Genomic DNA, 13,156 nt, shown 5'->3' with positions numbered 1-13,156 from the left:
CCTTAATCCAAAGATTTTACGTAGTCTTTACATTAACAGAAAGATGCAAGAATCTCTCTTGAACTACACTAAATCCCTAAGGTTATGTGTTACTAGTAATCCAATATACAGAAACCAATATGTCCTGAAAATATACAGTACACCAACTGTGTTGAACATTCAGTGATGTGGCTAAAATATGAATAGTTCACCAACGAATAAATACATTTGTATAAATAGACATCGGGAAATCTTCCCCAGTTGCATAAAGGAGACAATTACTTATTTATGTTTTCTCTGAAGAACAATATTGCATGATTTTTTTTAAACAAAAATCAATATGTAATAACTTTTTATTTAATATGTTTAACCTTATTGGCTAGGACATCAGATCCAGACTATCGTAAGATTTTGGCAGACTGAATAAATCCGAGAAAAGGTCAATACGTTAGCTCATCAGGAAGTGTTTATGGACAAATGGCAGTGCGTGGTCAAGGTTTTTATTGGAAATATCACAGATATCATAAAAGTATTATATTCTCGATTTGCCAGCTGTTCCCTGTGTCTAGTGTTGGGTTAATTTATCGAAACACAGATTACCATTGTTTTAAAATACTTGAGGTACAAGTACAAATGCTTGACAGTGGATGCTATGCATTCCCTCTGATTACTCTCCTATCAGTGTATTAATTCGTTGACTATGTCAAATAATTGATGTAAATGTACTTTCAATTTCAATTCCTTTTAATAAATCGTATGTGAGCACATAGGAGATTTTCGATTATGTAATTGATCTAAATTATCCGGTCATTTGTTCGGTATTTTTGCGCTTTCTTACACATTTACTTGATTTAGTAAATTTTATGATAGACGTAACTCGCGCCCTAAATTGGACCTTTTATGACTACCGCAGCAGCTTAAATTGGCAAACCAATTGGACGTTATTAATCTGCAACTATGCAATCTATACTAATCGCATCGAACCTTCGCTGCCTATAAAGATAAGGTAATAAAAGGGTTGCTAGGTATATAACATGTTTGGCCTTTTCATACATGGTTTCTAGATGCGCGCACTATTATTCCCTGCGCGTGCAGGCGTAGTCCAAAGCACATAAATAACCTTTAGACTCCGTCTCACCATGCGTTCGTGTGTTGTATGTTTGCAATCTTTTGCTTGCCCAGAGCCCGCCGTTACTTCGACATTTCTCAACCGATTTTCACTTCAATATCACATTTTGTCGTGATACGATCCATTATGAAGACTGGGCGATCATTTTGTAATGATCTTTCCATCTTTGGTACCTATACTTGGACGTACATGAAAAATAGTCACAAGGCACTTCGCACTTTCATGTCAATTTGTGTCGTCATATGATCAATCATGGCCACTCAGCTGAGTAGATCGATGCCATATATATATATATATATATATATATATATATATATATATATATATATATATATATATATATATATATATCACTATGCGTTAAGCAAATTCTTGTCTTGGATTCCATCTTTAAAACCTACCATATCTTCTCATCAATGAAAACGTCAGAGATCAAAACCACTCGGCTACATTAAACTATACATACTTAAGCTGGTTCAATAACAGAAAAAGCTGTTGCGATTTTCAACCCAATCGTGCCACAAAGTTTACGTTCCATAAAGAACACTCATACACACATTCGTAGCAATAAACTAATACAGATCGCCCATCAAATCAAATCAATAATTAAATCGCTAAAATGTGTTCAAATAGCATCGGAGATATTTCTTTTCGGTGAAGAACTGCCCACTCAGGGCAGAAAATTTAAATGTTTCCTTATTGGATTCTCCGCCTCAAAAAAGCTGTTATAAGGGAGTTACGTTGTAGCGATCGTCAAGTTAAATAATTGCGTAATTTCAAGAATTGAACAATTTAAATGACCATAGGCCCCAAAAGCGTAACTAAATGAAATATGGTTTGTGATTCGCCAATCATAAATAAGAATTATGTTAAAATCAAAACAGGGACGACTGTTAACATTGTAATATATAAAACTACAAAGTCAGAAGGACTCAAAAGGTGTGACTCAATACGTCACCAAAAAACATCATATTTAACAACTATGTAACATTCTAGCTCTTTTATGATATGTAGCACTTCCATTAAAATTTTCAACATCTGCTTATAATTATCCTTTGATCGAGGAAACTTACAACCACATTTCTTAATCAAAACCATAAGTAGGGGTTATAACCATGTAAATTGTGTGAGGGGTCGATCCTCCCAACGACCAGCAAACGATATATAATCCTGTTGATAATACTTAACATTCGATTTCCCAAAATATTGCAAATTTGGTGAGATGGTATGTCTTATCATCCAAAGCAAGCAAAAGCCACGTAATTAGTAGGTTGAACGTTTTAAATCGTACCAACGATTTCGGCAAATACCTTTTTTATGTATGATACCAAAAACAATTTGCTTGCCTGTTTACCATTATTTCGCTGCAGTCTTACATTGTTTTTGCTTAGTCTCACTTTTGGTTGATGTAATATCATGAAATACTGTAGAAACAAAAAAGACCTATTTGGTTGATTTTATTCAAAATGTATAGATCAGGAGTTTTATGGTATAACAGCTTTCGACAATCTTGGACTTGATCGATGAGCTTGATGTCGCTTGTGTGATCTACAGTCTTGATCATTTACAAGGGAGTGCCATTTACCCGAAATCACCATCAGACCAGAGAAGCCATATCGGATCGCTCATCATGTACCATTCTTTCAAAGCTGCAGACGACACAACGGTCACGTACCAGGGCACTTTTTCCAACTATTTCGTCATCCGTAGGCAAATAGTCTTTCAAAGATCAAAATATGATCAAACATTTCATAATCCCTTCTAACTCATTATTGTCGATTCCGTGAGGACAAGACGTATCTATTTTCCCGTCACGTGACTTATTCTGGCGAATCCCAACGCGGAAGGAGCATGTGGAGTGTTATAAAAATAACTATGTCTTATCTTAGTTTATCTTATCTTACCTTATAAGACACGAGTAGGATATAATTCGATAGATTCCATTGATATATGTTGCTGTGCATTAGGTTAGGTAACCCTACCTAAGTAATACCTATGTAGGGGGTCCTCAAACGCTTTGAGGGACCTTGCTCTAGCCATGTTCACCTGTTGAACTGCCTCACAATCAATCACCATGGAATTCTTGGTATTTACCGGCGCCCATGTTACCCGAACATGCTTTTGGCATTGCACAAGGTAAGTAGAATCGTTTGAAACTGTCACTTACCCTTGAAATTGACCTTCTTCTGGCAACGTATACGTGGATTCACTTTAAGAAAACAAAGTGTAACAGACTTACAAAATGACAATTTCCATACCAATCTTCTTTTTTGGTAACAAAGCACTCTGGACCATTTTAATGTCTGACAAATTACACGTTGCTTCTTTCAATTGATATCCCATAGAAAATGTAAACTGACAAATGGTCGAACGCCTTGTGAAAGCAGAATGGAAAATAATTTAATGCTTACTGAAAAATATGGTTGAACGCCCGTTTGTGGCGACTATTGGCATGTAGATGATACATACGTCCTCTGCCGTGATATAGGTAAAGCTGACATTCAATCATTCAATTTAAATATATGCAATCAGCGTTCTGATTCATCTTTTCGGGTTTTATTTGCCGCTGGAGAAATTATTTATAAATCTGAACGAGATACATTGAAAGCGTTTGCTTGATGGCATTCTTTGCCTCTTGATATCCGACAGTGATTTGCAGAACAACAACTTTCAAATTACAACACATAACTGCTGACAATCATACTGAGGTCACGTTTCGTAAATGCAAAGTAGTATAGATCAATCAATCAGTCATTTAATCAATCAATCATTAAATCATCTATTAATCATTCAGTGAATCAATCGATCAAATACTCTTTTGTCCGTTGAATTTATAATATAATGGACATTTTCTTTTTTCTTTGCTGATTACCATCATACAATTAAAAAACAATTTGGACGTAAAAAACACGACATACAAAGTACAACTTGGCAAAATTGCATCGATCTGCAAATGAACGTACATGTGTACAAGACTGAATCATAATTGACAAAATCCTGATTGATTCTTAAATATTTGAATTTTTTTTCAGTTTCATTGGCTGATGTAAAGTCAGGAGTTGTTTCCGCTTTGCCAAATTTCTTCCTGCCAGGCTGACGCCTAGCGTCAACTTTGTTTGACTTTAACAGAAATATATTTCAATACCAGATGTAATACATCAAGACGCTGTGAAGGATACATTGATGTTGAAATATCCCTACTAACGTTAAAACTATTAATCTTAAGTAGGAGCTAAAGACGTGATTGGCCTTAAAAATGTAATCAACAGATCTTTAACACGTAGATTGCAATCAAGAAAATTTCAAAGATCTTAAACATGTTGATTTTCTCTTTTCCTCTTGTTTCCGCCATCTCAAATGCACATATCCTTCGTTTTCCGAACATTTAGTTCAAGGAAACTGATCATCAATATTAGCGAGTGACGAACACCATGTCATCTTCAAATTTGGTTAAGGTACGAAGAGCCTTGTTTCACATAGGTTCATTCGTATACGAAAGGAAGGGGACGGGTGACAAGACACATCCCAGAAGAATACCCATGTTTGATACTAATTCGCTTGAAAAATGACCGTTTACGCGATGTGGCCGATGGCTCAAGAAGGCTTTAATCGAGACTATGAACATTGTGTTGGTGTGCTAATCTAGATTAACTAATCGTTTCAACAAATGTGTGACTGGGATGATATGAAAAGCAGAAGAGACATTCGGGAAAATAATACGAACAAAAGTGCCTCGGGGAGAATTAAGATGGCGTTAAACTCAGTTTTACAGTGTTAGACTCACATCTTCGACCCCATTTTGGCCTTACAGGCAAACTGTAATGGATCAACACGAACGGCCACGGACCAGGTAAGCCTCTAACAAACAACATGCGAACCATTTGGTTGGTTGAGATCACAATACTTTTAACATTTAAACTATATTAAATGAGCAAGGGTATGGTTTCTTTGTTTGCGCCGTTCATCGTGCAATAGGATATCCGAAAGGCGCAATGTCAGATGATAGCCTTCGTATTGGTGACGTCACTCTTTTGACGATATGTGTTGTCAACGGGACGTGTGTTGCGAGTAGTACAGCATTGCGGAACGTTCTCATGACATCACTGACAATTATAACAACTGTCGTACGAACTCACAACATACGGCATCCAGTCACCTAGCGAAAAGCCTAAAGACAGAACCCTTGTTGTTTACTGGTGAGAATCAGTCTGGGTAATTCTCAGAAACAGACAGCAAGTCTTGCTGATTCTCACCAATGCCATGGTGAGTCTGGTTCAATCCCATCATTGAAGGATGAGTATGATACCTTTTTTTCTGTTTTGTTACAGGCGAACCAAATTACATGATGAGGTACACATAACTCATTCCAAATGGAGCACTGAGGAGTAAAGTGCCTTGCTCAAGAGCACAACACCGTGCTGGAGTCTCGAACTCCAAATCCTCTGACAGTGAGTCCGTTACTCCGTACTTACCTGGTCTCGAACTCGCCATCCTCCGATAGTGAGTCCTGTACCCTAACCACTGCCCCACGGTGCCTCTTCTTAACTGTGAAAATAACCTTTATCTCCGTGCTTTGTGAGAAATTTCAAGTCTCACTGGTAAGAATCTAATATCGTACTTGATACTCACCAAGAAGTGCATTTCTCACTGCTCATCAGTGAGAATTGAAAATTTCTCACTGATAGTAGTAAGAATAACAACTTGAAGACATTCTCACCAATTGCGAGAAAGCGTCACTTTCTCGCTCCAGTCTCACTATCTAAAGTGTGGAGAGCAATAATGCCTTCTTTGATGTTGTTGTGGAGGTAGAGTGACTCCTTTTTAAAGGCCAGGAGATGTTTAAATTGAAGCGTAGCATTGGTGTTAAGCTCTTCGATGTGTTGGTGAAATTAGCTAGGTTATGCCTTTCGCTAGTTCGGTACAGTATAATTTGAAGACAGGGGCCAACTTTTCCGATCCAGCAAGAGAAATTCCATAACATGCGCGCAAGCTGGAAAGCACATACCTCGCAACAAATTGCACAAGAGTTAACGTTCCGAGTGGTTAATACCTGTTTCTATGTTGCTAGGAGAAAAGAACTAAGTCTGGTCATGACATCATAATCATATCACGAGATCACCAATCAATCACTTATTTCTCATAATTCAAACGTTGAGGGTATGTTTTACACACACAACAATCACTTATATTTTTTGGGTGGGTTGCACTTTGTACCAGCCGACTCAAGTAAGACATAAAACCACATATCTGGTTTCAGGAGTCCGCTTACTCGGATGTCAAACTGTCTTTGAATCAATCACCATGGAATTCCAGTTATTTCTAGTATCTACGATTCTGGTTACTTTCAACGCTCATCGGATTGTACACGTAAGTGTGGAGGTTCTGAATCGTTTTTATACATGGGCAAAATTGAGACGTTTACATAAGCTTGTATCCGGATTTCACAATAAGGAACAAAGTAAAACATGCAGGCTTGTTCATAACTATGTCACTGATGACGTCGTTTAAAACAAGTACAAGCTTTATGGACAACGTGTGAGTGTAAGTATATTGGCGATATAGCCTTCCGTTTCTTAAACCAGCACTGCCCTCTCATTTTTACGTTCCAAGAAACCGGAAAACTAACGAATGGTCCGACGCCATACGAAGGCAGAGTGGAAATGCTAACGGAGGAATATGGTTGGACGCCAGTCTGTGACGGCGTATCTTGGAATACAAACGATGCAGATGTACTCTGTCGTGATATAGGTAACTAAAGTAACATTTGGCAGTGTTCTCATTTAATATTCTATCATATATTTTTTGCTGAAGGGATAGCAGCTGAGGGGTGTTCTTATCTATGTATGTCATCAATGCCAACGACGTTCATTTCAATACATTCTTCTTTTTGATAGCTGACTGTTATTTAAAGTACTACTTTTGTTACATACATATTTATAAAATCAAATGTCACTGCAATTTTTGCATAGCCCAACTTTGTTGTTTGTACGTTTTCTTGTCGTTTTTAAAATTCACTGGACTAATAATATGGGAAATCTAATTTAGTTATGAGTTACATTTCTGTGTGTTTTGTTCGTATGTGTTTACTCTATACACATAATACATGACAGGATATGCAGAAGGCGCAATGACAGATGACAGCCCACGTACCGGTGACGTCACGCTTTCGACGATATGTGTTGTCGATGTGACGTGTGACGCGAACAATACAATATTCCACGAATGTTCTTATAAATCAGTACCGACTGTGACAATTGTATTCAGGCTAAGGCAACGTGCAACTGTAAGTACATGTATGAGGTAATATCTTGCGGGTCCCATAGGTTTACATTATTATTACATTATTATTTTGTTTATTTTATATTATTTGAAAATCAGCGTGCAATTGCTTTAGTGTATTGTGCGCAAGCAGCAGACTTTCTTTACTGAGACAATCCCAGAGATCTTATTGTTCAATCCATTTCGTAGGGATTGTATTCCGCATTGTTAAAACGTAAATTTCAAAGTTTAAAGGAATTACTTTCACACAGAACTCATATGCCTCAGTCAGAAGATCGACCAGAACACCACAAAGTACTTACAAAGCCAAAACAGATAGTGTATACTAAGTCTTGGGAATTAAGGTAGCGGTAAAGGCTATTTATACACCAATTCTTTTCTCAGAGTTAATGTCAAGTTTCAAGTGTTAGAATCAAGATATTTAGTTCAAATTTTCAGGATAACTTCCTTAGTTAATACTTTCACCAAAGAATATAAAAATTGTATATTTGTAGCCATGATTTTGAAATATGACACCAATCAATATTAAAATTTAATTTTTCATATTTTTTTACATATTTGAATTAATAATAATTAATATTACCAAATTAGTTATAAATATGTTAACACTATTAATTGTAAGATTTGTACGGCAGGATTTGTAAATAAAATTTGTTTTTATGATTTTACATGGGTTTACATATCAAAAATTATTAAAAATGCTTTCAAATTTCAAAATACGATTTTTAAAAAGTACTTCAAATACAGGAAAATTGTGCCGTACAAATCTTATCTGTAACCTTGTTAATAGGCTGTAAAAATTCCATGTCCATATCTCATTTCAAAGGTTGGATTAAATTGGTATAAAATTATGTAGGAAAACTGTTATTCTCTCAAAAATGTTGAAAACAAGCCATATTTGCACCCCTCTTTTGAAGTCACAGAGCAGTCTTTTTGGTTAATCTCAGTTTTGACACCTCTTTGACACTCAAAGAATCTAAAAATGCATTTATAATAGCAGTCACGCATTCTGAATGCAAGCACTGCCTTGTCAAACTTTCCTGAAAAACAGTAAAAAATGACTTTCCCTTTTCAAACATTTTTTTAAAAGCTAGGGGACCTCTACCATAGTTAATACACTAAGGACTCCCTTACTTCCTCTTATTTGGTCAGTTTTTCAGAAGTTTCAACGGGCTATAACTCTGCAATGCCTTTGTGCCCAAATGTCTAGTTTTTTTTATTCCACAGAGAATGTTGACTACTTTTATGTTTTAATAGTTTTATTGAAGTTTATAACTGATGCTCTAGCCTTTACCGCTACCTTAATGTCAAAGCTGTTTTGTCTCACCAGTCTACTCATACAACGGGTGTCATCAGTTTCACAACTGTCAAACCACAGGCAAGTTCGATTCTACCGACATGACGATACAATATTGCGCAGAATTCTGTCGAGATCAAAACACATCTTTGGCTATGTTACATGGTAATGATGGAAACAAGTGTGAGTGTAGGAACCCGAATGCTTCGTGTAATGGGTGGAATCCTGTGCCAAATGCACGGTGTTTTATATCATGTGCGCGCGCCGACTGGCAAATTTGCGGAGGTGGTGCTACGTCAGCTAGTGTCTACGATGGTGAGTTACGCTGTGATATACGGTATTAGTGAGTGGGGCGTTGCCTTTGTGAAAATGCACGTATCGATTTTCTTCGGTAGTTACTTAGCATAATGTTGTGGTTACTTTGCATGATTCAAATGCACTGTTTAGTATAAATTACCACATGTCAATTAACGACAAAGTTCATGTGGATAAACATTCATATTTACATGCTGATCACCTATGGAGTTCATTCTTAGGCTACAGTTAAGTAAAGATTCGAACCTACTTTTATCGAGGAAGTTTGATATCTAGCCAGGATTTCTCTGTGGTGAAGGTCATATTTTATGTAATGTCATATTTTGTGAAAGATCGTGAATGCATACATTGTCCATAAATACAGACAGTATGTGAATACACTGACAAAGGATTGAGACAGAGACGTATTTGTGAATATACCTGTCCTATATCCAAAAAACTCGCAATGTTATGTTATTTCGTATCTGACGTAGTGAAGAATGATCATTCTTTTTATTAGGCTGTTCTTTTGTACGGTAATTAGATATTATTCCCTAATATTTTTCTTCGTTCAGCGAAGGAAAATACGAGTGACGTAATGACCGTGTCACCACGAGTCGAAGACGAGTGGTGACACGGTCATCACGTCACGAGTATTTTCCGAGCTGAACGAAGAAAAATATTAGGGAATAATATACTTATCACATGCACAAGCCAAGAATTCGTTATTTTTTGGAAAATAAAATAAGTTTTCCATGACGATTCCGCGTTTAAACTTTTGAACTACTTTAGGAATAAATATCAGTACGCCGTGCACAAGTTGTCGATCATTTTCAGTCGTCCGTCGTGTGCGTAGCGCTCACGTTCGTTCGTGTGTGGAGCAAATGACAGCTCTCGGTCTACACGTAGGCTGCCTTCCGCAAAGTTATACTCTATTTCAAAGATAGCATAGTCCTAGAATTTTATCACAGACGAAGATACACTTTTTTTCGGGAACAAATATCGACTGAATCTCGACGGCGCGAACACTGTAAACGTCGCGCCTGACCCTGTTTGCAATGCGTACGGAACCCACGGTATACGCGACCAGCTTCAAGTTCGTTGTTTCCGCAAATTATTCACGTAATTCCTTCGGAATATACAGGCGGTACACTCTTGTGTTTACATTGTTCGGATTAGTAATGTCGTAGTCTGTGAAAATATCGATTTCATTACATGACTTTTGATCGTGGGAGAAACATCGGCCGCCATGTTGTTTGTTTACATATTTACGAGCACACCGAAGATCGACAAAAAAAAGGTCCGACGCACCAAAATTGATGACATAGACGCGGGTTGTCGTGACGTAGAACGACCAGAGAATAAATCCCGTATTTTTTGTTCGGAGACGACAAACTTGGCTTGTGCATGTGATAACAGCATTTGTCGACACCCGGCCGATCCACGTTTTATATTTGAGATGCAAGTACTATCATTTAAGTTTGTGAGACACAGCTCATTATGATCATGAGCGAATCTTGCAGTAATATCATTTAATATGAAGGTCATATTGGCTTCTTTTTGTCAATATCACGTGAACACAAACGTTTGAAATTGGATTAACTACTTGTAATAAAGTAACCACGATGTTTTGACGATCAGGAGACGATCAATTGATGCCATTGCAATGAATTCACTTCTGTATAAGGTCATAAACTCACATGCCTGTTATGTTCAATGTTGTTCTAAATAGAAAGACAATATTGGAGAGAAAGAATATGTGTGATCTAGATATGAGCGACAATCCAGTACAAGAGAATTGACAAAGTTGGGTCACTTTGGTGACAATTGTATAATCATGAAAGGTGAAAGTGATGTATGCGTTTATTTATTATCGCTTTTTGCTTGTTAGGGGCCCAAGCCCATTTAGCCGTGGGTCCCATCGTTATTGTTCGAGTTCTACTCCCTCTGTTTCTTCTTAAATGTTTTTACTGGCGTTTACTTCTTCCTCTTCTTCTTCTGCCATTTCTTTGTCGACCTAAAACTCAACAACTGCTCTAATCTGCAGAGCTTATAGTGTCATATGAGTACTCATATACCTATTCCTTACAATATAATCTGATCATATGACCCGGGGCCATATTGAATTATGTGAAAATTAAGAAAATATCGGACGAATTTTGACCTACTTTTGTGTAATATAGTAACTATAAAGGCTATACAGATCTGATTTTTGTCCGATGATGACCAGTATGATATAGTACTTTACTCCAAAAATACGGGATGGACTTTGACCTGCCTTTCCGTTTCTCAGCAACTATACGCATTACAAGCCTGATTTTATTGGTTGAAGACCGGTATGAGATTTTTCTCTTAAAAGTGTGATGATATTGAATGACCTTGCATCTATAAATACAACTATTTTCAGTATTAGATAGCGAAGCCACTGCAGTGAACTGCAATAAAACTGCTCACACTAATTAGTTTCAGCTGTAGCCAGCTGGCAAAGTCGACAACATTGTGTGTCCCATGCCGACAGTTTGTCTGGGGAAGTTGAAATAAACAAGATTTGTACATGGACCAGTGCATGGTAATGTTACATTGTATCTTAATCTTGAACACAGTGTGCCAATCGTAAACTCTCATTTACAACCCTAGACGGAGCTAGTTTTGTCTTTGTACAAGCAGAATTGTTGTCAGTATCAAGTAGCCTTGATCAACACTAAAGAGGCCATGGCTACAGCTGATACTAATTAGTGTTAGCAGTTTTATTGCAGTTCACTGCAGTAGCTTCGCTGTCTAATACTGAAAATGGTTGTACTAATTTAAGGCTGACAAATAGGTCTGGAAAACTTAAGTTTTATATGGAACAGTAGGGATCAAATATTGTAAGCTAACAAACAGAACCAAAAATTACTTTTGGTGCAAACTTCTATCATACTTGGGCACCGGCAACGCTGCTTTTTATACGTTTGTAACCTGTTTTACTCACTACTATTCAACTTTTGTGGAGGCTATTTACCGTTCAACGAAAGTACCTGAGGGTGTTCAACCGTGTAATTGATCGAATGTGTCGTATGTCATAAGAGTACGCAACATTGGGAAGCATAGCAACATATGATCTAGTAGATTCTCGTGTCGCATGGTCTCCTGTTAGCAAATTACAATGCATTTTTATTGATATATCTATCTAAACGGATATATTAAAGTCTATATGTTCCTTTTAGACTTAAGATTAACACTTCATTTTCCAGTGCAACTGGGAGCATGTGGAGGTGAATACCAACAACAAACCGGAACTATCTACTCTCCATATTTCCCCGGATATTACAAAAGACTGGATTACTGTGAATGGAAAATCGAATCACAAGCAGAGTATATCTCAATAACGTTTACCATATTCGACCTCGCCAACGATGATGACTACGTCATAATTTATGAAATGTACCAAGGTGAAGAGAGAGTCCTCGGCAATTTCTCTAGGATCTTTCCTGCGAGTGGTGAGATATACAGCTGTTCGAGTGGTGTTTTGATTGTATTTCAAGCGAGTGATGGTGAAAACCAAAGTGGTACTTTTGCGCTTGATTTCTCAGGTAAATTGTGCGTTCGCATTTATATTTGAAGGTAAAGTGTATGTGAAAGCTTAAAATCAAAATCAAAAGAAATCGTGATTTTTGTGTAAAAGCGTAGATTGCCAGCATTGATAATGTGTACTTTTTCTGATATACAAACATTACATTCCGTGCTTATGTTAGAGTAACTCGATGCTTTGTCAATAATTGACCACGAGATTGTGTCCCCCGTTGATACCTTGGTCTTATAAACCATACCCTGTCGTAAACCAAACGACCAAACAATGTATGTCAATAAGAAGTGTAATCACCCGCTAACTATGATTAAACACATACCTGAGCAATAAGCAAACGTGATAAGGGCATCTTTGATAAATACAAAGGTCACTACAACACACCGTTAAGTCAAGCGAGTACACTGATCAAATTGAATATGTAAAGTCCAACCAATCAGCGGGTAGAATTTTCTGGGGTAGAAACAATAACAGGAAACGTAACATCACGTGGTTCAACCCCGCACTTTTCAGCAAGAACGTGGAAAGTGATGTCGGCAAGAAAGCTCTCAACACTTTCAAAAGGGGTCTAAACTTCACAAAGTCTTCAATAGAAATACAATTACTTAAGTAA

General features: G+C 37.1%; 1 protein-coding gene across 1 annotated transcript in view; it reads left to right on the top strand.

Moving 5' to 3' along the window:
* Positions 1-6,340: 6,340 nt before the first annotated feature.
* Positions 6,341-13,156, top strand: part of LOC139135774 (kremen protein 2-like) — an 11,245-nt gene continuing 4,429 nt past the window's right edge. Inside the window, exons 1-4 of the mRNA XM_070703510.1 lie at positions 6,341-6,856; positions 7,219-7,391; positions 8,718-8,999; positions 12,212-12,550. Coding sequence (XP_070559611.1) covers positions 8,786-8,999; positions 12,212-12,550 — 553 coding nt within the window. The 5' untranslated portion in view covers positions 6,341-6,856; positions 7,219-7,391; positions 8,718-8,785. The remainder of the gene's footprint in view (positions 6,857-7,218; positions 7,392-8,717; positions 9,000-12,211; positions 12,551-13,156) is intronic.

The sequence above is a fragment of the Ptychodera flava genome, chromosome 1 (assembly GCF_041260155.1).
Source record: "Ptychodera flava strain L36383 chromosome 1, AS_Pfla_20210202, whole genome shotgun sequence".
Classification (NCBI taxonomy): Eukaryota; Metazoa; Hemichordata; class Enteropneusta; family Ptychoderidae; genus Ptychodera; species Ptychodera flava.
Note: the sequence above shows the minus strand (reverse complement) of the source record. Positions and strands in the feature narration are given on the sequence as shown.